We start from the raw sequence: 25,046 nt of genomic DNA, 5'->3' as shown, positions 1-25,046 counted from the left end.
GACCGCACCTTCGAGTAGACCAAACCTATTACCGAGTAGACCAAGTAGATCGCACATTCGAGTAGACCAAACCTATTACTGAGTAGACCAATAAGACCGCTCCTTCGAGTAGACCATACCTATTACCGAGTAGACCAAGTAGATCGCACATTCGAGGAGACCATACCTATTACCGAGTAGACCAAGTAGACCGAACATTCGAGGTGACCAAACCTATTACCGAGTAGACCAATTAGACCGCTCCTTCGAGTAGACCATACCTATTACCGAGTAGACCAAGTAGACCGCACCTTCGAGTAGACCAATTAGACCGCTCCTTCGAGTAGACCCTACCTATTACCAAATAGACCAAGTAGACCGCACCTTCGAGTAGACCAAACCTATTACCGAGTAGACCAAGTATACCACACCAAATTCCGAGTAGAACAAGTAGACCGCACCTTCACAGAGAAGACCAAGTAGACCGCACCTTCACCGAGTAGACCAAGTAGACCGTACCTTCACCGAGTAGACCAAGTAGACCACACCAATTTCCGAGTAGACTTCATCAATTTCCGAGTAGACCAAGTAGACCGCACATTCGAGTAGACCAAACCTATTACCGAGTAGACCAAGTAGACCGCACCTTCGAGTAGACCAAACCTATTACCGAGTAGACCAAGTAGATCGCACATTCGAGTAGACCAAACCTATTACTGAGTAGACCAATAAGACCGCTCCTTCGAGTAGACCATACCTATTACCGAGTAGACCAAGTAGATCGCACATTCGAGTAGACCAAACCTATTACTGAGTAGACCAATAAGACCGCTCCTTCGAGTAGACCATACCTATTACCGAGTAGACCAATTAGACCACTCCTTCGAGTAGACCATACCTATTACCGAGTAGACCAAGTAGACCGCTCCTTCGAGTAGACCAAAATGAATCGGTCGAACCGTACGATAATTATCGTACAAATACGATAATTTTGTGCCTAAGTTTCACTTTTACCGTGGTTTCATAAAACCACACAACATTTTTTTTTTTTTTTTAATATTTAATGGCCTGGTTACGAGACCTTTAAGCCAATTCTTATTTTTAATCACAAGTGTTCAAGATATTTTTCCTTTATTTGTCCGTAATTAGATCGTTCCCACAGGCCACAGTGTTTTTTATGTATTTGTATAACGCACTATAACACTTTTTGTTTTTTAACAAATCACACAACTGGCGGCGGGAGGAATCACTTACGTACTCTACTATTTCACTTGCCAATACTAGTCTATGAAATATGAACATATGGTTTTGACAGTTGAAGAAAATATGGTTCATATCGGCGATCTTCTCATTACAGAAAGTGCATATATTGCTGTTAATTATGTTCAGTCTTGCAAGGTGTGCGGGTGCTTTATTGTGGCCAAATCTTAATCTATTGATTGTGGTGATAAACTCACGACTAGCTATATCCAGCTCATCATACCAAGGTCTTCTCTGTAAATCCTCTTGAATATTTCCATACCATTTTCCTTTAAATTTCTGATCCTCCTTCCAGAATTGTAACCACATACTATTTAACGAAACATTTACATCGTAATAATAATCAGTCATAGGAACATGTATCACATTTCTGACGTCAATAGCATTGACCCCTACATAAGCAGTTTTGTCCGCTATTTCGTTGCCCAGAATACCTTTATGTGAGGGAACCCACATAAATGCAACTGTAGCTCCTTTATTATGCAACCGCCATACAAAATCCTTAATAAAATAGATAATATAATTAGTTTTAAAATTAAGATTTACAAGTTCCAGACTATTTATAAGACTTAAAGAATCTGTTAAGATTAGAAAATATTTACAATTATTTACACAACTAATCAATTTTAAAGCTTCAAAAACTGCATATGCCTCTGCGTATAAATAGAGCACTGTTGATGTAGAACAAAGCTTTGAGCAGTACCCCTTTGGGGATCATACACTGCACTTCTCACATAATCTGTACCTTTACTACCATCAGTGTAGATTGTATAATAGTTTTGGTTCTCTTCTAAGAATGCTAGAAAATCAGAATTGTTATCAATTGACCTAGATAAAATTGACATTGGATGTATAATACTATTGAATGAATGAGTGTAACATGACCAGTGAGATTGTTTTTTGACATTTGAACATTGAGATTTTATTTCCAGGAAAATATGGCACAAAGTTGGGCATATACCTTTTAGCAGATCATTAGGTGAAGTCAGTGGACCATCTGTGTTTATTAAATGAGGTGAGGTGATTTTATTTATAATAAGGAGATTATTTGATGATAGTAGTTTTAAACAATATCTTTTTGCAAGTTTGATTCGTCTCAATAACAGAGGCATAATATTTGTTTCAACTTCCATGGCCCTTATGGGAGTCGAACACATTGCCCCTGATATGATCCTCAAAGCTTTGTTCTGTATTATATCCAGTTTATGAGTATGAGTGCTATTTAAATATGCCAAAGAACTATAATCAAAATGACTTCTGACTATGGATTTATATAAAATTGAAAGTATTTTGGGATCAGCACCCCATGCTACACCTGCTAGACATCTCAAAATGTTAACACCTTTTAATGCATTTCTAGATATATGTTTAATATGTTCTTCAAATGTGAGCTTGTGATCAATTATGATACCCAAGAATTTGTGGGACATTACTCTTGGAATAATATCACCATTAAAAACAACATTAATTAGTGGTGAATCCTTACCAAATAGCATAACACTACTTTTAGCAGCATTTATTTTTAAATTTAATTTGTGCTGATAGTAGTTACTCAACTGCCTTAAAGCAATGTTAACATTTTTAATGGCTGTGGTTAAATTCACATCTGAACTGTACAATGCTAAATCATCTGCGAACTGAAGTATATTTACATTTTTAGTATTTACATATTTACATATCTCACAAGTATACAAATTATATAATAAGGGTGATAAAGTTGCACCCTGCATAGTACCCTTTGACACAGTTCTGGGTCCATGTAAGATATTGTTATGCTTTACATATAATATTCTATTATTAAGAAAATCATAAATCCATTTACACAATTGTCCAGGTACACCTGCATTGCTTAAAACCTTCACCAGTATGCCAGGATCTACATTATCAAATGCACCTTGCACATCTAGAAATACACAAACTGTGTGTAATCTCTTGTCTTTTGCATTTTTCAGATCACTTATAAGAGAAACGAAACTGTCAGCACAACTTCGTCCTCTGCGGAATCCATATTGAACATGAGGGATAACACTATTTGATTCTGCATACCAATCAAGGCGAGTTTTCACCATGTTTTCAAATATCTTTCCAAGACATGACGACAGTGAAATTGGGCGATAGGAACTAGCCTGTTCAGGTGGTTTATCTTGTTTAAGTATAGGTAGAACACATTGAGTTTTCCATGAACTTGGTATTAACTTTTTATGCCAAAGATTATTAAGAACACACAAAAATAAATTTTGTATTGATTCAGGTAGATGTTTAATCAATAAATATGGAAAATCGTCTAAACCAGGACTAGTATTTCTCCTAGATTGTAAACTCATTAGGAATTCAGACCATGAAAAAGGATCCAATAAAAATCGTGATTGTGGATTTTCATTATTAATATTAAAATAATTGTCTAATTGAACCCGGTCAGTCAAATTGGTGCTATCTGATAGTCTATCCAGTAGTGGTTGCACAAATTCATCTTTATATGACTTATTACTAATTCTGATATTCTTAAATCTTTTAATCAGATTCCAGATTTGACTGATGGGAGTAGTTCTATTGAAATTGTTACAGAAACTATTCCAGCTAATTCTTTTTTGTTCCTTGATAGTCCTTTTTTTTAAAGCATCTAATTTTTTATAGTTAATGTAATTATTAATGGTTGGATCATTTCTGTACAATTTCAATGCTTCATAAGATTTAATAACAGATTGTTCACAGATGCTGTTCCACCAGGGAGCTGGTGGTCTACTCCTGAAGTTGGTCCTGGTGAATCTAGGAATTACAATTTCTTTGAGTTTATCAAGCCGATTACAGAACTCCTCATAAGATTTCATCGGGTTCTCTGCACTGACTATCATGTCTTGGAAGATTGAATGTGAGGTTTCTGCATAATGAGTCCAATCAGTTTTGTTATATAAAAATTTGTCAACATGTTTATTGATTGTGTATCTTTCAATGCACATAGTAATGTCTGTGATGGTTGGGTAATGATAACTACCCATAGGATCATCATACACAGACCACTCACAAAGTGGGGCCAATTCGGGGCTAATAAAACTGACATCTATTGCTGAAGGATTGCGTGTAGGATAATTTACAGTAGTGAAGCTACCATTATTCAAAATACACAAATCATATTCATCAATTATATCATACAAGTTTTGACCACGAGTTTTAGTAGATAGACATCCAAAAGCAATATGGTGTGCATTGAAATCACCACTCACAAAAAGAGGTTTTGGTAAATCTCTTATAATATTGCGCAATCTATTCATTCTTATATGTCTGCTTGAGGGAGGGCAATACACACAGAGAATAGATAGTGTAGTATTTTCTGTATATAAACTTATTGCTATATTTTGTATATCTTCATAAAAAGAGGTATTTAAAACATTGTATTTCAAATGTTCCTTAACTAATATTCCCACACCATTACGAGCATTTTTAGAATTTCTGTTGTAAAAATTGTAATTAGAAATATGAAATGATTGATGATCTTTCAACCATGTCTCATTCAATAAACATATATCAATATCTTTTTCATTTAAAAATTTTATAAGAAGAGGTTTTTTGTGATTTGCACCTTGGACATTGAATTGCGCAATACGTAAAGAGGGAGTTCTATGAGTACTTGTATCCATTATGTTGACAAATTTTTAATGAGGACATCTTTAATTAATGAAGAAGTAATTGGTTCGTTATCACTTTTATTGCCTATTTGGACCAGTGTGTGTACTAGGGCCATAAGCACATCACTGTTTCCAATGATTTGTGATTTTATATCGTGAATATTTACATTCTTTAATACAGGTTTAATATTTACAGACTTATTTACAGGTTTTTGTACAATATTTACATTTTTATTTACAGGGATGCCACGTGATGGCAGAGAAGGGAAGTCAGTACTTTCTTTTGTTTAAGCAACACTAGCATAGGTAATTTTATTTTTCTTCTCTAATATTTTATTCATTTTAATAGGACATACTTTAGAAATAGCTGAATGAGGTCCACTGCAATTCACACAGCAAATTTCATCTGGTCTATTGCATTCTTTATATGAGTGATCACCTGAACAGATTGAACACCGCTGTTTGCCATTACATATATTAGCAGAATGATTAAATTTAAAACATTTGTAACATTGTTGAAGAGGAGGAATATAATCAAAAACTCTATATGAGAATAAATCATATTGTACGTTCTCCGGTAAGGAATTTGTCAGAAATGTGATACTGACAGTTTGTGTTCCTACTAACTCGTGTCCTACTTTTTTCATAAAACGCCTAACTGCAATTATTTCATATACTGAGGTTAACTTTGTAAACAATTCTTTATTTGATAGATTAGTTGGTACGAATCTGATTATACCGGTCTTTTCTATTTGCGCTGCTGGAATGTATGCTTTGATGTTGTATTTTTGCAGAAAGTTGCCGTGGTTGAGAAAATTGTTAGCAGTGTTGTGCTGGTTGAAAATCACAACTATTTTATTGGCGCTAATACGCCTCAGTGCCACCACACCTTTTATATTGTTAAATATATGATTTAAATAAACTGGACTTTTATTTCCTATTCTTTCTTCTTTGTTGTTACTTTCCACAAATACTTTGAATTGCATGTTAATGTTACTTTCCGGATAAAGTCTTTTATAATTTGGTTTACGGAAAGGTAGAAAAGAAGAGTCACTCTCACCACCGCCGCCAGTACCCGAAACATCTCGATCTTCTGGATGTCGTGGTCTCTTCTTAGAGGTGGGCGGGTTATCGCCGCCCCCCTCATTTCCATCCATTTTTTATGAATACGCTATATTAATGTTATAATTTTAAACTTATTTACACTTATTTATAAAGAAATCGTATTTAATTTAATTTAAAGTTCAAAACTATGAACCGCGCTTTTTCAAATTCCCGCCAGAATCCAGTAATGCGCGTGAATTGATGCGTGCAATCGATTTATCGTTAGTAATTATTAATTATTGTTGGAAAAAATTTTAAAGCTTTCGTTTCATTGTAGTTTTTTCGAAATAATCAAAGTTAATTCAAATTGTGTTAAAAAATAAATATAAGTATGGATGAAGGTACAAACATTGAAAAACACGGATAATCGTCTCTTTAGAAAAAGTTATCGAAAAAGATATTATTTTTATGAATGGCAGCTATTTTAACGAAATAGCAATGACATAATCTGTCAAACAACAAACGTCATTACCTTATGTCACAACCAAGAAGCTTATAACTAATACACTGGAGATTGCACTATGACCATTGACTTGTCACAAGAAAATATAACCTTGAATGACGTCAGTGTTGTTTTTTGTCTCTTTCTGTGGGTGACCACACTGGTTTGTATATTCAGGATTTTCGAAATAGAAAAAACTAAAAATCATGGTCTATAAATAATAACGACATATATTTTTAACAGTATTAATTATATTATAATATAACTGGCCATACTTTATAGGTACATACAATTTTAATTGGTATAGAATGATAGTTTTAAATAACTCTTGGCTACAAAGCCTGGATATGAACCGATATATATCGTTAACATCCTTTGTAAACAGAGGAAAGTTGTGTTTTGCATCAGATGCTGTTTACCAAATTGTAAGCTACTCAGATCTTCTTTTTAAACGCGTTGCTTCGACGGGTCAATTTCAAGCCAAAATCATCAAAGAAAAACTGTTTATAATAAACGCCTTGCACAACTAAGTTTATTTTTCAAAAGGTATTTTTTTCGGGGTCGTAATCCTCAGTAATTTTACCCTTGATATTTCTTTTTATTTTCCTTTTTGGAAAGCTGAAATACCTAAAACAAAAAATATGAGGTAAGTTAAAAAAGTATAAATTTCAATGTAAAAACGAACAATCTTAGAATTACATATTATGAGTGCAATACCGATGTCGAGTGTTGTTTCATTACTAGTAAAAATCTTGAAAATGGTGTTCTAAATTTCATCATAATATTGTTATTACAATATATTCTCTTCACTATCCATAAAAACTCGTCATCATGGTTACCTTACTTGTTAATTTTGTTTATTGAAAACTTGTTGAAAAATGATAAAGTATTAGGAAAATAACAAATTTAACATGACTGCTTTCTAAAATGATGCAAAATTTTACAATTTTTGCCATTGAAATGATTCTTAACAGGTAAATGCAGCAGTATTGAGGAATATTGTAAATAACGTAAATATACACTTGCCTGTGAAATTCTATGCCAGAATTTGGTGTCCAAACACTTCTGCAATTTTTCACAATGCAATACATTATTTATATTCGGAAAATATTTATTAAATACGCAACAATATTAACTTAAATATTCGAAGCGACGCAATTTTTTTGACACTTATGCCATATTGTCAAAGTGAGAGTTGCTACAATTTTATTATGGTAACTACCCATAATCAGGGAGTATCGCTTTTTAATAATTAGTCCGATACTTATTTTATTTAGCAGAAATAATAATTGTCTCATCCAACAATGCTTCTGAATGACGTTGTTGGCAATTTATCAACAAACTCATGTACAAAAACTAACCTTTTGCACAGAATATTACGGCATACATAGTAGCCTTGGGAAAACTTCGTATTAACAGTGGCAATACCAAGTTAGGTGTGAAAGTGATAAAACACAACAATTTTCTTGTTACACGTCAAATGTTCATACCGAAATCTCCAGTGTATAAGATATAAGCTTCTTGGTCACAACTTGAAATCTCATGTTATCTGTGGTAACAAGTGATAGCAAGATTGATTTTTGTTGGGATTCGGTAAACCAGCTGTTAGCTGCCTGCAACGACTGCATTGCGCCTGCCTGAACTTAATGCACTAAAAAAAGCTATCTGAGTCTGAGCCCCGGATACAATTTGGACCAGTTTGCGTTCAGCTATCATCATGAGTACCGCCGCTATTGACGACAGGTGTGTAATTTTTCATAAAATTTGATTAATGGTTAAGAATTAGTTAAAATCAATTATTTTTGGTGTTTTACAGAGTTGTTGAAGAGCTCCAAGCTCTGGAAGCTATATTTGCCACGGACATCGTGATTAACCGAGAAGATGGGAAACCAAAAAGTCTTGAAATAAACATTCTTCCAGCTACTGGTGATAACACTGAGGAACAGTATGTTTGTATAACTATGGAGATCAACTTGACACCAAATTATCCGGATACCAGGCCCGACGTCGTCATGAAGAACCCCAGAGGCCTCGACGATAATATTATGACTTTAATTCAGTCAGGTATAGAAGGGAAGTTGGTGGCAAATCCCGGGAACCTGATTGTGTACGAATTGATTGAGGTAAGAATTTCAAATAAGATTAATAGTATAATATTGCTTGCTCTTTTCATTAGGAACAAAAAGGATGCACATATTATACTATAAAAGTGGAATAAAATTCTTGCTAACATTTTTAAGATATATATTTATATTATAAGAATTTTCCAGAATTTTCTAACAGATAATTACTTGATTATATAAGTAGGAAAAAGTATAATAGGAGAACATTATGCAACAGGTTCTCTGTGACCTACATAAGACCGAGACAAAAGCTTGCTGTACCAAGGTCTTCTCCATCCATCATCAAATTATACATTCAGACTTGAGGATAGGATGTTACACTGAGATATACATTTTAATTAAACTTATAATAGAAAGGGAAGGTTCTAGAAACATGAAAACAAAACCTAAATTATTATGTATCATATTATTCTTATTGTATTTAAAATATTATGTATCTTAACAAAATTTAAATATTGATTTATTCACTAAAATTGGGATGTGTTGGAATTATTAATTAACATTAACATCTCTTGATGGCATATGGAATGCAAAGCTTAACATAAGACCATAAATATAATAAGAATGGCAATTGGCGAATTTAAATTTTTAACTTAATTTAAGGTACAAGTCCGAGACGGGCCACAGACCGCAAACTGCAACAGCAAACTGCAAGCGACACCACTTGTTTCTATGAACATCTATGAAATTGATTCTAAGCGCGGCGACACTGCTGCCTGCAGACGCGACGCGCAGCGATTCATAGATGTTCATAGAAACAAGACGTGTTGTTGCTTGCAGTTTGCGGTCTGCGGCCTGTCTCGGAATTGTACCTTTAATCATAAGATAAGATATCAAGCAAAATACATTTAGCTTTTTGTTTAGTTTTAATTATCTTCCACTCTTGTTTTAAATGGACTGTACATAAAAATGGGATAACAAAGCTTTTGCTCTTATCAGAGTATTGGAATTTTACATTTTCCATATTTTTTATGAATTTAAAGCATTGACTGCTTTTTTAATTTCAATTTAATTAATCTAAGCCTAATCTAGCCTCTTATTTAAATTGTGTAGTTTAACTAACAGTGTACATCCATCTATACAAATATTATAAAGCTGAAGAGTTTGTTTGTTGAACGAGAGTTCGTTCGAGTGAATGACCTGGAATGTTTTTATCAACATCATTTTGCTTTTGAATATGCTGTAAAATATTAGTTGTTTACAACAGATGATTTTTTTTCTTTTGAAATATTACCGAAAAGCCGAAACGAGAGAAAATATAGAGTTCGAGAAGTGTGCCTGATTTAGTAAAAGCTCATTATCACACTGTTTGTATGCGTTTCCTGATAACATTTACTATGGTAATGTTTATTTTTTTTACACCATATGAAAGTAGAAATTTCAATGAACAAAAGGCTCCCCAAGTTTTTGATATTTTGATGGGTGACTTTTCGATTGAAAATTAGGTTGTTTTTTTGGTATTAATTCAAAATAAGGCGAAAAAATAAATATTTTCAATCAAATTAATTAAAGTGTATTTGGGACATAATAAAGTAAGTTTCAACCAAATTTCGTAGAAAAAAAAATTTTTTGAAGTAGATAAAAATAAGACCAATAACTTGGTTTTTTGAATTTTTCACCTAAAATTTAAATTCAAGTTACATATTTTATTTGCAAGATTGTAGTACAAATTATAGATCTAAATTTTGAGGTTAAGTGAAAAAAATTGTAAATACAAAAGTTGTAGAACTTTTTATTACCTACAACTTTGCCATTGAACTTTTTTCCGTAGGACTAATTGTAGTTTTGTCGGAAATCGAGAGAAACCATTTTTTTCTCTTAAAAGCTCCCCGAACTCGGATTGACCGTAATTTATTTTTCCTTTTATTTTATCATATTCCCCTCCTTTTCTAATGGGTTTCATCCTACTGCGATTTTTTATATCTTTTTATTATTTTTAAAACCCTAGTCTAAGTATCTAAACTAATATTAAGAGTATAAACAAGAAATATTTTATTTCTTTTCTTTTTTGCATCTGAAAATAGCAACAGCCTTAGATCATTAAGTAATGGATGGAGTACGCTGGCAAATATTCTAACTAAACTTTCTGCTGATTTTGGTGCGGGGAGGGTAACTCACACTATGAAACACAATCACACATTCACAAAAATAATTTGTGTCACGAAAGTCGTAAAAATTTACGACCTTCTATGCGACGAGTTTTTAAATTCAACTCTATCACTAAGTTTATAAAGATTAAATTTGTATTTCATTCCAAGATAGTCTCGTGAGAGTGCGGTTCAATATCGCGTTCTAAATTCAACTTTATCACTTAGGTCATAAAGATTAAATTTGTATTTCTTTACAAGATAGTCTCGTAAAGAATGCGGTTCATTATCGCGTTTTAAATTCAACTTTATCTCTTAGTTCATAAAGATTAAATTTGTATATTTTCTTTCCATGATAGTCTCGTGGGGCCACATCAATGATCGAGTAAACATGACTCGATTATTTGTCTTGATCATATCGCTAAACGATACATCGACGATTATTAGAAATTGCATTTAAATAGATATTTACGTAAAAAAAAAATACTTACAAATGAAAGGTTATTCCATCTTTTTAAATATTTGATGTGTTTGACTTGTTTCTGCAAGACTTGACAGCACAAAACGGCATTTTTAGTGGAGCACTCCTTTAATACTTGCTTTGTGCTCGCAGACGTCCTTTCGATGTTTTAGAAAGAAAGAAAGAAAGAAAAAACATTTAATCCAACACACAAAGATAAAAGAAATAAAACATACAAAGAAAAAACAACAAGGTAACATGCATCGAACAAAAACAATATGAAAATTAAGTACAATAAAAAGAAGTATGCATACCATTTACATTATACAACAATAGGTCAAAGGTATTGTGTGGTTGAATATATGTGTGTTGGATAGGGATACCACTCAGGAAATCTGTGGCTTTAGAGCCGCAGCACTGATTTTCAGTGGTTCCCATATCGCAACTGACGTTTGCAGTGATAGGTGCTACAAAATTATAAATTACTTAAAATTAATTAATAAATTATAAATCTAAATACACATTTTAAAATATACATCCATTATATGCGTATACATAAGAATATTTAAATATACTATTTACTAATATATCATATACTAATACTGTTCTATGGTAAAAAATTCAACACACTTATAAAAATAAAAAATACGAGATAAAGTAAAATAAATAGACTAAGATAATATTGCCTTATTTTTATATACATAGTTATATATATATTTTTTTTTTCATTTTTATTAAAGAGCAACTAAGGTTGGCTGATTTGTTGCTGTATTATAAGTTTTTTGAATCCATTACGAAAGCTCGGCAAACTGCTTTTATTTCGTAATGGTGGAGGCAAATTGTTCCAACATTTAGTTGCTCGATATTTAAAGGCACCTCTGAATGCCATGGTGTGGTGTCGAGGCATAGCTAAACCAAATAAAGACGCCCTCGTTCTGTATACCGTGTCCGAATTTCCCAACCAGGCTAATTTTTCGAAAAGGTATGAAGGTACATTAGACCGTATGACTGCAAACAGCAGAACGGCAAAATGCAGCCTTCGACGATTTTGCATGTTTAAAATCCTGGCGTTGTTCAGGTATGGCGTTATATGGGATCGGGGGGGCACATCCCAGCAAAAGCGGGCGCACGCATTTTGTACTCGTTGTATAGCTTTCTTTGAACGCGCGAGTATTCGATCTCCATACAACGCGTCCCCATAGTTAAATTTAGACAACACTAAGGCATCACATAGTCTAATTCTGAGCTTGGTGGACAAATGGCTTCTGATACGGTAGAGAACTTTCAGCCGGTAGTAACAATTGGAAATTGTTTGGTTAATGTGCTTTTCAAACCGCAGTGACTCGTCGAAGACGATGCCGAGATTGCGAGCCTCTTTCACCCGCTCTATCGCCTCTCCATTTACGTATATTGGAGGAATCGTTTGCTCAATAGTTTTGATGTGATGTTGAGACCCCAGAACCATGAATTTAGTTTTAGAAGGGTTTAAAACTAATCCATTTTCTTCAGACCATGTAGCTATGCGGGTGAGATCGGAATTTAGTTTTTCGATGGCTGTAAGCTTTTCCTGAGGCGTAAATGAGATATACAGCTGAATATCATCTGCGTAAAGGTGGTATTTACAATGATGTATATTGTTAATTATATCAGCGGTGTAGAGGATAAAAAGTAAAGGGCCCAATATCGTACCCTGAGGAATTCCTCGCTTAAGACCTACAGGTTGCGAATAGCAAATCTTGCCATCATCATCTTCTACAGCCACACTTTGACATCGCTTACTAAGATAACTCCTGAACCAATGAACAACTGGGTCATTTAAACCGTAGTAAATTAATTTAGCTAAAAGAAGTTCAATATTTATGGTGTCAAATGCTCTGGAATAGTCCAACAAGACCAAAATGCTGCACTTACCATCATCCTGAGCTTCCAATATATTGTCCACTACATCCAATAGAGCGGTTGTAGTACTCCTACCTTTTCTAAAGCCTGATTGTCGATGTGGAAGAATGTTTTTAGATTCGAGGAAACCAGAGAGTTGTGAGTGAACAATTTTTTCGATTACCTTGGAAAAACAAGGTAAGATACTAATGGGGCGGAGATCTTTGATTCCCTGTGGATTAGGCACTTTTTTTAACGGTCTGACTATAGCCTCCTGCCAAAGGTCCGGAAAAATACTGGTATCAAAAGACTTGTTTACCAAATGAGTCAGGGCTGGCACTATGAGCGACTGAGCAAGTTTTATCATCTCTAAAGATAATCCATCGACTCCAATGGCATTGGACTCAAGAGATTTAAGGGCTTTAACAATGTCAGATTCATGTATGGGAGCGAAATTAAACGCATTATGGCTAAAACGTTCCGTTTCATAGTAATTTATCAGGTATTGTGATATATTGTTGTTTCCTGGTATGTTCATGAAATGTGCATTAATTAGATCAGGATTATTTATGTGCGCAGGTAACGACATCTCTTTTTCCGGCTTAATATGTACTTGATTCTTTATGTGTTTCCATAATATTTTAGGTTTATCGATGTTGCAGTTAACATATTTATTAAAATAGGCATCCTTTTCTCGCATTATTGCGGACTTAACATATTTTTTCAGATCATTATAGTAAGGTTTGTACCGAGCATATCTCTTCGCCTTAACTTGAGCTTCATTTCGGCGCGCCATCATAAGTTTTATATTATATGTGATCCACGGATAATTCTTTTCCTTAATTTTTGTTTTTACGAATACGCAGAGTGTTTGTAATCGATTACGCAAGTAGTTTTTATGAAAGCATAAGATTTTTCGATTCGAATAATCTTATACCTCGGCGAAAGGGGAAGCGCCTGTGAGTGTTATCCATTACTTAACGATCTAAGGCAACAGCCTATATACTAGGTACCTATATACAGAGTGAATATTTCAACTGGGCGTGGCAGGTTATTACTGAAACTATGAGGAAAATCGTAGAACATTGAAAATAATGATACTTATCAATAATGTTCTTTTTTTTCGATTAAGCATTGGAAATTTCGTTTCATCATAGAATGCATAAAAATGTTTTTTGTTGTAATTTTTTTTAATTTATCCAATTACAAAATCCAACCTGTACAATGCGGCCGGAGCGGTAACATTTATACATAGTTTTATTTATTTAGAAGTTTGCTTCTTCATTGGAAATTCGTTTTTTTTACCTATGCCTATAATAATCTATAGCCGCGAATTTGTATGAATATTTTAAGTAAGAACGAAACATTGCTTTGCGGTTGTATGTTCAACAACGTAGCGATTAGTTTTAAAAATTAATAGCATTTTCCGTCAATTTGCCGTATGTAATTTATTTCCAGAATTTTTTACTTATTATTACTGTCGATTGGTACCTATAGCAGTTTTAAATCAACAGCTTTGATTGTTGGCTAGAAATATTTATTTTTCAAAATTCTAACGATTTTCTGTGTTTTCATAAAATTCAGCCTAGGATACATTAAAGTTTAAACGGTATATATGAAACAGTAGGTACGGGAACTACAAATAAAGTTTTAGAAACGGTTCGCTCACACTTACTATATTCGCATTTACGAAACTCGAAAGCAGTACCTAGTAGCTAATAATACTAAACAGGTATTGACTATTGTCAGTAGATTGCTAGATCAACAAAATATGTATTAGTTTATTTCAAAGTTTAAAAATGCCACGAACATATTGCGCAGTAAACTGTTTAGTGTTTACTGTACAGTGTACACGGCGGTGGTATAACAAGATGGCGGCTGCATGAAATTATTAACCCTTTCGTCGTAGGTGTCGTTTACATGGTTTTCTTAGAATGATGGCGGTTGCTGAAATTTCGAACTTTTATTTGGACCGAGTTCGTTGTTATGTTCGGTGATACTGACAATATTTAGAAGTCTGAAGTACTTACATTAAATATTCATCGCGATGAAAACGCGCTTAAAAATAATTTTATGTGTAAACTATATTTTTCAATTCGATAAATTGAAGAACAATACAGAACTCACATTGGTATATCGGTAATTATTTTATCAAAAATCTAGTCGCTTTTACTGTTCGTCCTCTGTTTTGAATTACACCGACCACGCCCAATTTAAAAAATCACCTGTATAATATATTTAACTCAATTTGATATCTTTGGCTTTATGGCATTCAAATTCTTCATAAAAAATGTTTAATAGGATTAGGGGTCGAAATCAATTCTGAAATTTAATTAATTAGGTATAAATTGATAAAGAAAAGAAAATCTTCAAAGCGGGTTGGACGCGGGTTCGAATCTCGCTTTTTTGTATTCTTTATAAATTTATAACTTTAATTAAATTTCAGAATTGATTTCGACCCCTATTCTCAATTAAACAAAAAACTATCTACTAGAAAATGAAAAGACCATTCAAGTGATTGTTTGTTTCATAGGTGGTAAGGGAGCACCTCACGATGTGCAACCTGCCGCAAGGGCAATGCGTCATCTGCCTAAACACCTTCGTCCAGGGAGATGTGTTCATCAAGACGCCATGCTTCCACTATTTCCATAGCCACTGCATGTCCAAACACCTGATTCTGGGCAAGAAATACTATGACGAGGAGTTTGAAAAACTGCCCACGTGGCAGAAGATGGAGGCCCAACCCTTCAAGGTATAATGAATCAAAACGTGTTTGTGAAAAAGTATCTTTGAATTCTACATAGTTTTTTTAATCTATATTGCCAAGTGATACACTTTCTGTGTGGCTTGCGGTAGTAAAATAAATGTAAATTTTCCATATTTGTTAGGAACAATAAAATCACCTAGTTGTAAAGCGATGCGAACTATTTCATCAAGTCATATTAGGCAAATTTTAGGCCTTTACTGTCCAAGTAATAGAAAAATCGTTTCTAGCAAACCTGTCCCGTCTGCCGTTCGGTTGTTCAATTCGATGTGGATGAGCTGCAGAAGGCACCGGCTCCAATGGAATCTGAAGATGAGGAACCATTCTGTATTAATGATAATATACGGGTAAGCAATTATACTAAGAAAAAGTGAAACAATCTTGATTTTTTCTAGCATTTAGTCTTCACTTTCATTTATCAATTTAACATCTTGCTATTGAAGCTGATTTTGCTGAGTGGTTTTTTTTTAATTGGCTCTACTTTTATGTATCTACTTAGTTCTGTTTTAAAAAAAGTTTAATAATTGTATTTTTTTGTGTTTATTGAACATAATATTGTAGTGTCAAATAAATCTTCTTTCTTATTTAGTAAACTCGACTGTTTTACTGGCTTTTTAACAAATTAAAGACAGTGTCTCCCATTCCATTGTTTTTACAGGTTTAGGTGTTATAAAATCTATTTATATTTTCAATAAATCTATTTTATAGGCTGTGCAAGATGACATGGCGGTTCTATTCGCTCGCCAACTCGCTCGCGGCGGTGTGATTGGTTTTGGTGATGTCGAACCCCCACCACTCATCATCACTGACCCAGTTCAACAAGAGGCGGTGGTGGAGGTAGGCATTCTATTATTTATCATTATTAAAAGGGCCGGCAAATCGCCGATGAACACTTGTAACACTAGGGTAGGGTTTATGGTTCCATTGACCAACTCAAATTATATATTAGCTACACAGCAGTGGCGGTACGTTCATACAAGCCGAAAAGCCCGGCTTGCCTAAGGAATTCGCTACGAGACAGGAAAATACCCAAATTCACTTTTGAATATTCGCGCGCAACGAGCAATTCAAAATTTGCTCCGAAATTAAACGAAAACTCACCTACAAACAATGTCGAATTCAAGTCAAACTTTTTAATTTCATCCTTCTTGCTATCTAAATAAGGTCGTACTTTGTATAAACAGTACGGTGTCCTTCTTGAGTGACATATAGTTTTCTCGCTTGCACTCGTGGGCTTTTACCGGGCTTTGCGCTTGTCTCTTCTAACGTATGAAATATCGTTGAAGTAGCTACATACCTATCTATAGAATTCTATAGCAATTTCTATGGCCAACAAAGCCCGGCTTTAACAGTGTGAAGATAGTTACGATTGCGCGTCGTGCGAACGAACGTCGTGAATATTATTGTTAGTATAGTTAAGCGCGTGATTATACCGGTGTAATTTAGGTTAAGTTTTTCGAATTTTGTGATAAAATAAGTGTCGCGACACAGATTGTATTGTAAATTGTGATGGTTTGCTTTGTGCTCAGCGGGGAAAGGTAAAATCTTTAAACTGTAAAACAACAATAAATTTCTTCATCAAAACCAACTCCCGATTTGTGCAGTAAGTCACATAAACCAAATTTTAATTGTAATGATTACGAATTAATCGATTTCATAAATGAGAATTGGTTAGAAGAAGCTTTCTGATGAAACTTGCACATATTTTGGTATTTACGATTCTTGCTAGTAGTTCTTCCACGGAGCGTGCTTTCTCAGCGTTAAATCGAATTCATAGGTAGGTAGGTACTTACGTATTTAAGAAATACACAAGGCCAATAGATAGGGAGGCGAGGTAGCTAAATGGCGTAATTCAACGGCGTCGTCGAGACTTATCAAAATCGAAAGATAAAATAATTTCGAAAAGAAAAGCTTCTATGGTAAAAACCATTTTAGCGGTGGGTTTGGCGTGTACGGATTTTCAAAAATGTAAAAAAAAACAGTTACTTGGGCATTCTCGAGCGCGTCAGATATTCATACTACGTATGCTCCAAGTGCCTCTGATAACAGCGGTATACTAATCTGCCGGTTTGCGTGGTGGGGCTAGGCATATAAATTCATCAAAAATGCACAAAAAAAAAATTTACTCGAGCGCGTCAGATTTTCGGAAGGGGTGTTAAGTAGGCCCCAAGGAAGCTCCCCTTAAAAAAACTGACGATTACGGCATGACGATAAGTTACGATGAATTTTTGAAAATGCAGAAAAAAAAAGTCCTTTTGAAATACTCGAGCGCGTCAGATTTTCATATGGGAGGTTCATCTCGGTATCCTGAAAGCATATTTTCTTAATCTGAGAAAAATGTTGGTGGGTTCTCTTAATCTGACCGAAAAAGGTTTGTGGGTTTCTTTTTTTTAATCATCGTTATTTCATATCAATTTTTCTTAACACCCTCAGTTTTCGAGATATATTCAAAAAACCGGGAGTTTGAATTTTTATAATGCTTCAAGTAAAAAAAGTTTTAACTTTGGACAAAAATGAAAAGAAACCTTTTTTTGTAAAATAAAATTACCTTTTTTGTTTATTTTTTTGGAAAAAGTAAAGTTCGCGACTTATATGCTGCAACGCGTTTTTTGGAAGAAGAAATGGCTCCTCCAGACTTCCGGTCATGCGGAAACCGGCAGATTTTGTATTTTTAGTAAGTTTTAGATTATATTCTTCAAAATAAAAATAAAAACAATCGCGCTCGAGAATGCCGGATTAACGTTTTTTTTTTTACAAGTTCGCGACCCTATAACTCGGCGGCGTCAAGGACTTTTGGTCAGATTAGTTAAATTTAGTCTTAAAACACTAAAATCAACCCCCAATATCTTAATCTGACGCGCTCGAGTATTTCAGACTATCGGTTTTTTTGTACTAATCTGATCGTCTATCCTAGGCGCGCGTCACTACATATAGAGCTAAATAGTTAACAAGGTTGTTCTATTAGGTCTAAGGTATCTCTCATATCTTAAACTGCCACGCTCGAGTATTACAGAAAATTCCCCTCTTCGCCTCCCTATCTACAAGAACGCCTTTCTGAATCAACAATGACTGTCATTGAGAAATAGTTGTTAATTGAATTAAAACAATCACCTAAGTAGGTACCTACTTCTATTCCGACGTTATAAAATATTTCCTTCAGAAAGGTCGGCCTTTTGAATTAGAATATAAATGATCTGTACAATTTTATAATATAATGTCATACAGTTTTATATAATTTATAGATATAGATTTTAATATGATTGTAATGGTAAACGTTTGACTCAACTGTTTGCGGGCGCGCGTTAAGATTTAGAAGATTTGATTCGGTATGTTCATATTTTTTATAAGTTTTATAACGAACATACCTACTTAGTAACACAGTGTATACCTAATTCAAGAAAAGGGTACCCAGCAAACACTTCGAAAAATTTGGGCTTGCCCAGTCCTTACACCCTAGGCACGCCACTGCTACACAGCTACACTTGTATGTTTGTTAGTGTTACCTCTCTTTACAGATTGAATTCAAATTTTGTACACGTAGCAATCATCGGTGAAAATACAATGTTTTTAATACGCTTTTATTAGCTTTACCTGTATGTTTGTATGTAACACTCTAAAGACTCGATTTTGATCCACTTTACACACATTTGATTCAAACATTGTATATGTATTGGTGACAATACAATAATTTCATGAGTTTAACCGCATTTTTTTTTTTGTTAACCGTATTTAAGAATATTTTACGTCTTTTTCACATTGATCATTCCTAACTTCTATTAATTTCAGGAGCCACAAGCCCCGGCCCCGGCCCCGGCCCCGTCTAGAGGGGAGTCATCAAGTGGTCCGGCCAGAGGCCCCTCTGGAGCCGCAGCCCCCAGCTCGTCCGGGGCTGGGGCTTCGGCCGCCGCCGGGCCCTCTTCGCCCGCCCGCCAGCCGTACAATGGGCCCTATAGGTGAGATTTTTTCGAAAAAAAAAATTTTTTTTGGGATTTTTTTTGGGATTTTTTTAAATATTATGATTAGTCCGGTCTATTTACACATTCAAGTTTACATAAATTCCCATAAAGCTGAATATTGGCATAGTTGTTCAAAACATCATTATAAAGAAAATCTCAAAAGTCCTCATCGTTCCGAGGTGTGCTAAAAATTTGGCACGGGGTCAAAGGTCAAAAAAATGAGTTTTTTGCGATTTTTAGCGAAACGGTGAGTTTTTTCGCAAAATTACCCCAGTACAAAATTGTAGATCACAAAATTCTCTACAAAAAATATATCAATAATTTTTTTCCTAAAAGCCACCATTTTGGAGATATAACGTTCCGAAAAGTTGGATCAGTCGTAATCCCTCTATTTTGCACACGTTTCCACGCCACCTATGAGGTAGTGTACAAAGCGCGTTTTTTTTAACGTGGTTTCCCCAGTAGGCCTATTCCACGGGTCTGCTGAGATTTTATATGTTTTAAAACTATTGCAAAATAATATTATATATTATAGTGGGCAAAAACAACGGCGGTGTAATTAAATAAAATACTTAAAATAAAAAGTTAGTCGTCTGATTCATAACTGTCCAAGATTTCTGTTTCTTCTTCTTCTTGATCTTCTTCTCCTTCTTCTTCCTGTTCATCCTCTTGTTCTTCTTCTTCTTCTTGTTCTATTTCACACGTAAACTGCCCCAATAGCGATTCCTGATCGGTATCAAACGAATCTTCAAGAGTTGGTGACTCAACATTCGAGCATGATCGGCCTTGACAGTGTGTGCATGCCAGGGAACAAAACAGTCCAACTTTTCTGCAACCACATTTTGCACTACACCCTTTCTTGCAGTTGCAAAATATTGTGTTGAGAAGTTTCTCAGGTGCTGGTGGAAGTAAAGTTTGAACTGGCTCTAGTGTATTGTCGATCAACTTCCAACCCCAGTCTTTAGGGTCCAGCTGATTACCAAGCCACACTTGAACTTGGTAATATACCCGAAACAGATGTTGATGAGCAGCTACTGAGGTTGGAGGAAGAGAAGCTAAGTTGACTTGTTTTTTATTACGCGTATTTTTCACGAAAGATGTGTATCGCAACTTATCTAAGCAAGTGGTTTTTTTGGGGGCTCCGTACATAGCAAGAAGAAATTGAACTCCGTTGGTGATAACATGTTGTTGAGTTGAATTACCATATATATATGTGGCGTACGTGTGCAAAATAGAGGGATTACGACTGATCCAACTTTTCGGAACGTTATATCTCCAAAATGGTGGCTTTTAGGAAAAAAATTATTGATATATTTTTTGTAGAGAATTTTGTGATCTACAATTTTGTACTGGGGTAATTTTGCGAAAAAACTCACCGTTTCGCTAAAAATCGCAAAAAACTCATTTTTTTGACCTTTGACCCCGTGCCAAATTTTTAGCACACCTCGGAACGATGAGGACTTTTGAGATTTTCTTTATAATGATGTTTTGAACAACTATGCCAATATTCAGCTTTATGGGAATTTATGTAACCTTCCTCCTGATTTTAGGCTTAAATAGACCGGACTAGATGCGATAAAATGATTTGGTGTTTTATCATGTCTGTGGGTACCTTTCTGAAATAAAATTGCGACTGAAATTAATTGTGTAAAATAAGAAAGAAATGTCTGTTTTGTTGATATAGCAACTTATGAACTTTTGGAAAAAATATGAATATTCGGTTCTATGAATAGTTTTGGGTTTGTATGAAAATTTGAGGTGGTTTGATGTTTGCGCCAGCAAAGCTATGGGCTTGTAGCAACAATTTTAATAAATGTCAAAAAATATGATGATTGTCATTGATAAGTATACTAAAGATAAATGTTATTTCGTAAAGGGGTTTCAACCGCCGCGGCAAACCGGGCCGGCGGGGCCGCGGCGGTTCGCGGTGACCCGCTCCGCCAACGCACCCGCCCGCCGCGCTCTAGCGACCCAGCGCTACACTCATATACGGACATACTGACGAACACGCGCGTGAATACGGACTCGGATATGCGGACAAACACGGGATACGGACACATGAACATACAGATCAAATAGATAAAAAAACACACGGATATAGTACGGATAAACAGACACACAATTACACGTACGAACATAATATAAACAGACATGTACAAGAACACATAGATAAACATGTACACGAACATCTATGGAAGAAACTTTGCACTATGTATTGGTATAACTTGATAAATATATGTTTGGACAGTTTTGAGGGTAGTTGCAAAAAATATCTTTCAAAATACCCGCATTTTATTGCGGCGTGTTCTTGTTTAGACTACCCTCAATTTGACCGTGTAGGCATGTACTCATCAAGTTTTATCGCAAATCGTGAATTACTTTTTAACATTCTACGTTTTAACGAACAATCTATATTCTTCTATAACGTTATTTTTCGACGTCTATTCAAAGAGTTATGTTCTATTTTCTACTTCAAGTTGATAACAATAAGTTGTAAAGAATACGAAAATTTCAGCTTTAAATTGAAAGTTTTAAAATACATTTTTAATTACCGTTTTATAAACGTTGGACTGCTCAATTGCGTGACTTTTAAAGTCGTCGATCGAGAATTGAAAATCGATTATACGTACGTGCTACTAATAATAAGTTCCTATACAGGGTCCCTTTTTAAGTTAACCGACTCAGTCGGGGTTTACAGACTGACGATTTACCTAATACGTACGTTTATTACCAAAAACTTACAGCAAAATATTTAAGCTTTTTTATACTATAATCCTCGTATGCCTTAATTATTTGCTATTAGAACGCTGGCATCCTTGATTAGTTGTTAATTATATTAAACTATTGCTACTAAGTAACCTTCCACCCTCTCCCCAATATCCAGCTGTTATTTAAAACAGTAAATATAATCGATTTTTGATTCGAAACGTAGTATGTTAAAAAGAATTCATCGATTTGCTATTAAAGTTCACTTCACATAGTCCAGATTTGTGCAGATTGATCACATAAATGAATGAAAACATTGGTGTCTTTCAAGCAAATTTCAACCTTCAATACCACAAAATCATATAACAGATCCGTACAATGGTCAGTCTGCATAGCAAACCCGCAGAAAAAAAAACAAAAAAAAAACAAAAAATACAAAAAAAAATCTGCGTGGTTTGTAATAATTTAAGGGCGACTTCAAATTTATAAGTGTTTTAAATTATAGTAATTAATGCTTAGTGTACCATTTTATCGTAACTATAATAATTGTTGTGTGTAGTTTTAATGACATGTTATACGCACAAAATGAACAACAGTAAGACTCCTTCAAACAACGACAGTTATGTTATTATTTGTTTGTGACTCAACCAATCTAATTTTCTTTTACAATAAAGACTAACTAGTGAGTTCCTTTATATTTCTTTATCAAAACCGAATATAAAGTGTTATTACTTGTAATCATTATTAATACAAATGTAATCCAAAACTTGCATTAGTAAAATGTACCGCTTTGAACATTAATCGGGATCATGCTTGTTCGTGTTACGACGAAAAGTTTTCCTGCAAAAACACTGAAAAATACTTTCTATAATATAATAGTTTTGCTTCGTGAAGGTAAAACACCATAATATATTAGTCAAAAGGCAGGCAGGAGACTTACGCCTCAATTATCTGTACCCAAACACAAATGAACATCAAAATATTGCTTTGTCATAGACAATATCTTTTATCCATGGTTCAGAAAAATACAGAAAGAGAATTATAGCGCTTTCACTACTCGCTACACCTTTGGCAACAATATTTTTTTCAAAATCCAATAGTTTTTCGAACATCACAAAGCCATTCTGCTACCTATAAATACCTTTCCGTTATCTACCAAGCAACATTGTGTATTTCTAAGGATGTCTAAGGAATCTAGGTTATTACCCATAGAGGCATAATTAATGTCAACTTATTCTTTTCTCCCATTAGTTAACAGTCGTTCATCATGGCCAAAAAGTAGTAGGCGTATAATAAGATGTAATTCTGAATATTTAATCCCCTAGTGTTAGTCTAGTTAAGGATTTTACATTTGAAGTCGCCCCTTACAAACAGCTATGGGGCTGCACAAATAGTGTTAAATTCGATGTACTCTAGCGTAAGATACCGTTCTGTGACGCGTACTAGTCAACCCTTTAGATTCCATGTTTATGGTAATATAAGTGTCCCTTGATGTCTGTTTGTTTTGTAAAGGCTGGAATAGTGGAAATGGTCTTCAATCTGGCAAATACCCTGGTATCAAATCATAAATTAAAATTATCATAATTGCAAGATTTCCTGAATGATCAGATTTGTGGCCAATTTTTGATAAAAATTTCTGGGAAATTTTCTGGAAAAAAAAGTTTTATACTGACAAGATAAGCAAAAAACCCGACTGGAATTTTACTATTAATTACTTCTTGGCGCCAAAATCTACCCAGTGCCACTATCACGACTAAGATGAATCTATTGACACCTACTCCCATAAAAATACAACAAGCCGTTTAGGCTTTCGGGCGTGCTAAAGAAATATACCTACATACAGACATACTCTCTAAAAACATAACACTCCTTTCGCAGTCGGGTAAAAATAGTCTATGATCATATTCCACCTTTTCACCCTTTGCCTTTATAGCCATTCTCAGTGATTCTTTAATAATAAGGGCTTCTAGTTCGCCGAAATATTCTATATTACGCGATTTTATGATAAGCTTCGTACCTACTTTGTTTTAAGGAACGCTTATTAGAGCATACATGTAGCCATAATGTTCTGTAAGTTTACATTTTAAAGCTTATGTGCTTGCTGCATGCTATTTTTTATGAAGTATTTGGACATCTTTGTTCAATGTATGGCATTAGAGAGAGATAAAAGATCTAAAGGAATTAAGAAAAAACGTTTTACGCTTACGATGCAGCAAGTAATAGCTTATTATTATTAAGACTAAACTAATTAAGCAGACCCTAGACCGTCATTCTTGTATGCCAACCGTGTATGAAGAGTATGTTAACAGCTTGATGACATACACAAGCAGCATGTCATTTAGCATGAACGTCTACGGTCTGTATTACAAATCACTGAAAATGGCTTAGCTATTTAAGGGGAATGTGCACTTTGCTACAATGAGGATAGAGTTCAAAGCAGCTTGATTTGTGCATCTCAGTTACTCATTTACCATTTTTATTTAGTTTTAATATAATTTATAGGCGTACTAGTGTATGGCTGACGGGATATTTAAGTTCTGTATATACATTTGGTTAAGAGAGTTTTATTGTTTAATTTGTAATTATTTATTTTTTAAGTTTAGGGCTAGCTTTTTAAAGCATTTGAAGCCATTCCACAACACCAATACGCTTACATAATATATG

The 25,046-nt window shown here is 34.4% G+C and overlaps 1 protein-coding gene across 1 annotated transcript; it reads left to right on the top strand.

Annotated features, from left to right (window-relative positions):
* The first annotated feature begins 7,943 nt into the window (after window positions 1-7,943).
* On the top strand, window positions 7,944-23,055 carry LOC123696497 (E3 ubiquitin-protein ligase RNF25). Its single transcript, XM_045642697.1, has 7 exons — window positions 7,944-8,151; window positions 8,225-8,531; window positions 15,490-15,708; window positions 15,951-16,067; window positions 16,429-16,557; window positions 19,507-19,673; window positions 21,553-23,055. The coding sequence occupies exons 1-7, from the start codon at window positions 8,126-8,128 to the stop codon at window positions 21,605-21,607; spliced, it is 1,020 nt and encodes a 339-aa protein (XP_045498653.1). The 5' UTR covers window positions 7,944-8,125; the 3' UTR covers window positions 21,608-23,055.
* Window positions 23,056-25,046: the final 1,991 nt, after the last annotated feature.

The sequence above is a fragment of the Colias croceus genome, chromosome 12 (assembly GCF_905220415.1).
Source record: "Colias croceus chromosome 12, ilColCroc2.1".
NCBI lineage: Eukaryota > Metazoa > Arthropoda > Insecta > Lepidoptera > Pieridae > Colias > Colias croceus.
The sequence above is the reverse complement of the archived record's forward strand: the minus strand, read 5'-3'. Positions and strand labels throughout refer to the sequence as shown.

Excerpts from the sequence above, each read along its gene's own strand:
- LOC123696497 (XM_045642697.1), top strand. The coding sequence starts at position 8,126 with ATGAGTACCGCCGCTATTGACGACAG. Across the intron at positions 16,068-16,428 it reads GTATTAATGATAATATACGG|GCTGTGCAAGATGACATGGC; the intron begins GTAAGCAATTAT and ends TCTATTTTATAG. Across the intron at positions 19,674-21,552 it reads CCGTACAATGGGCCCTATAG|GGGTTTCAACCGCCGCGGCA; the intron begins GTGAGATTTTTT and ends TATTTCGTAAAG.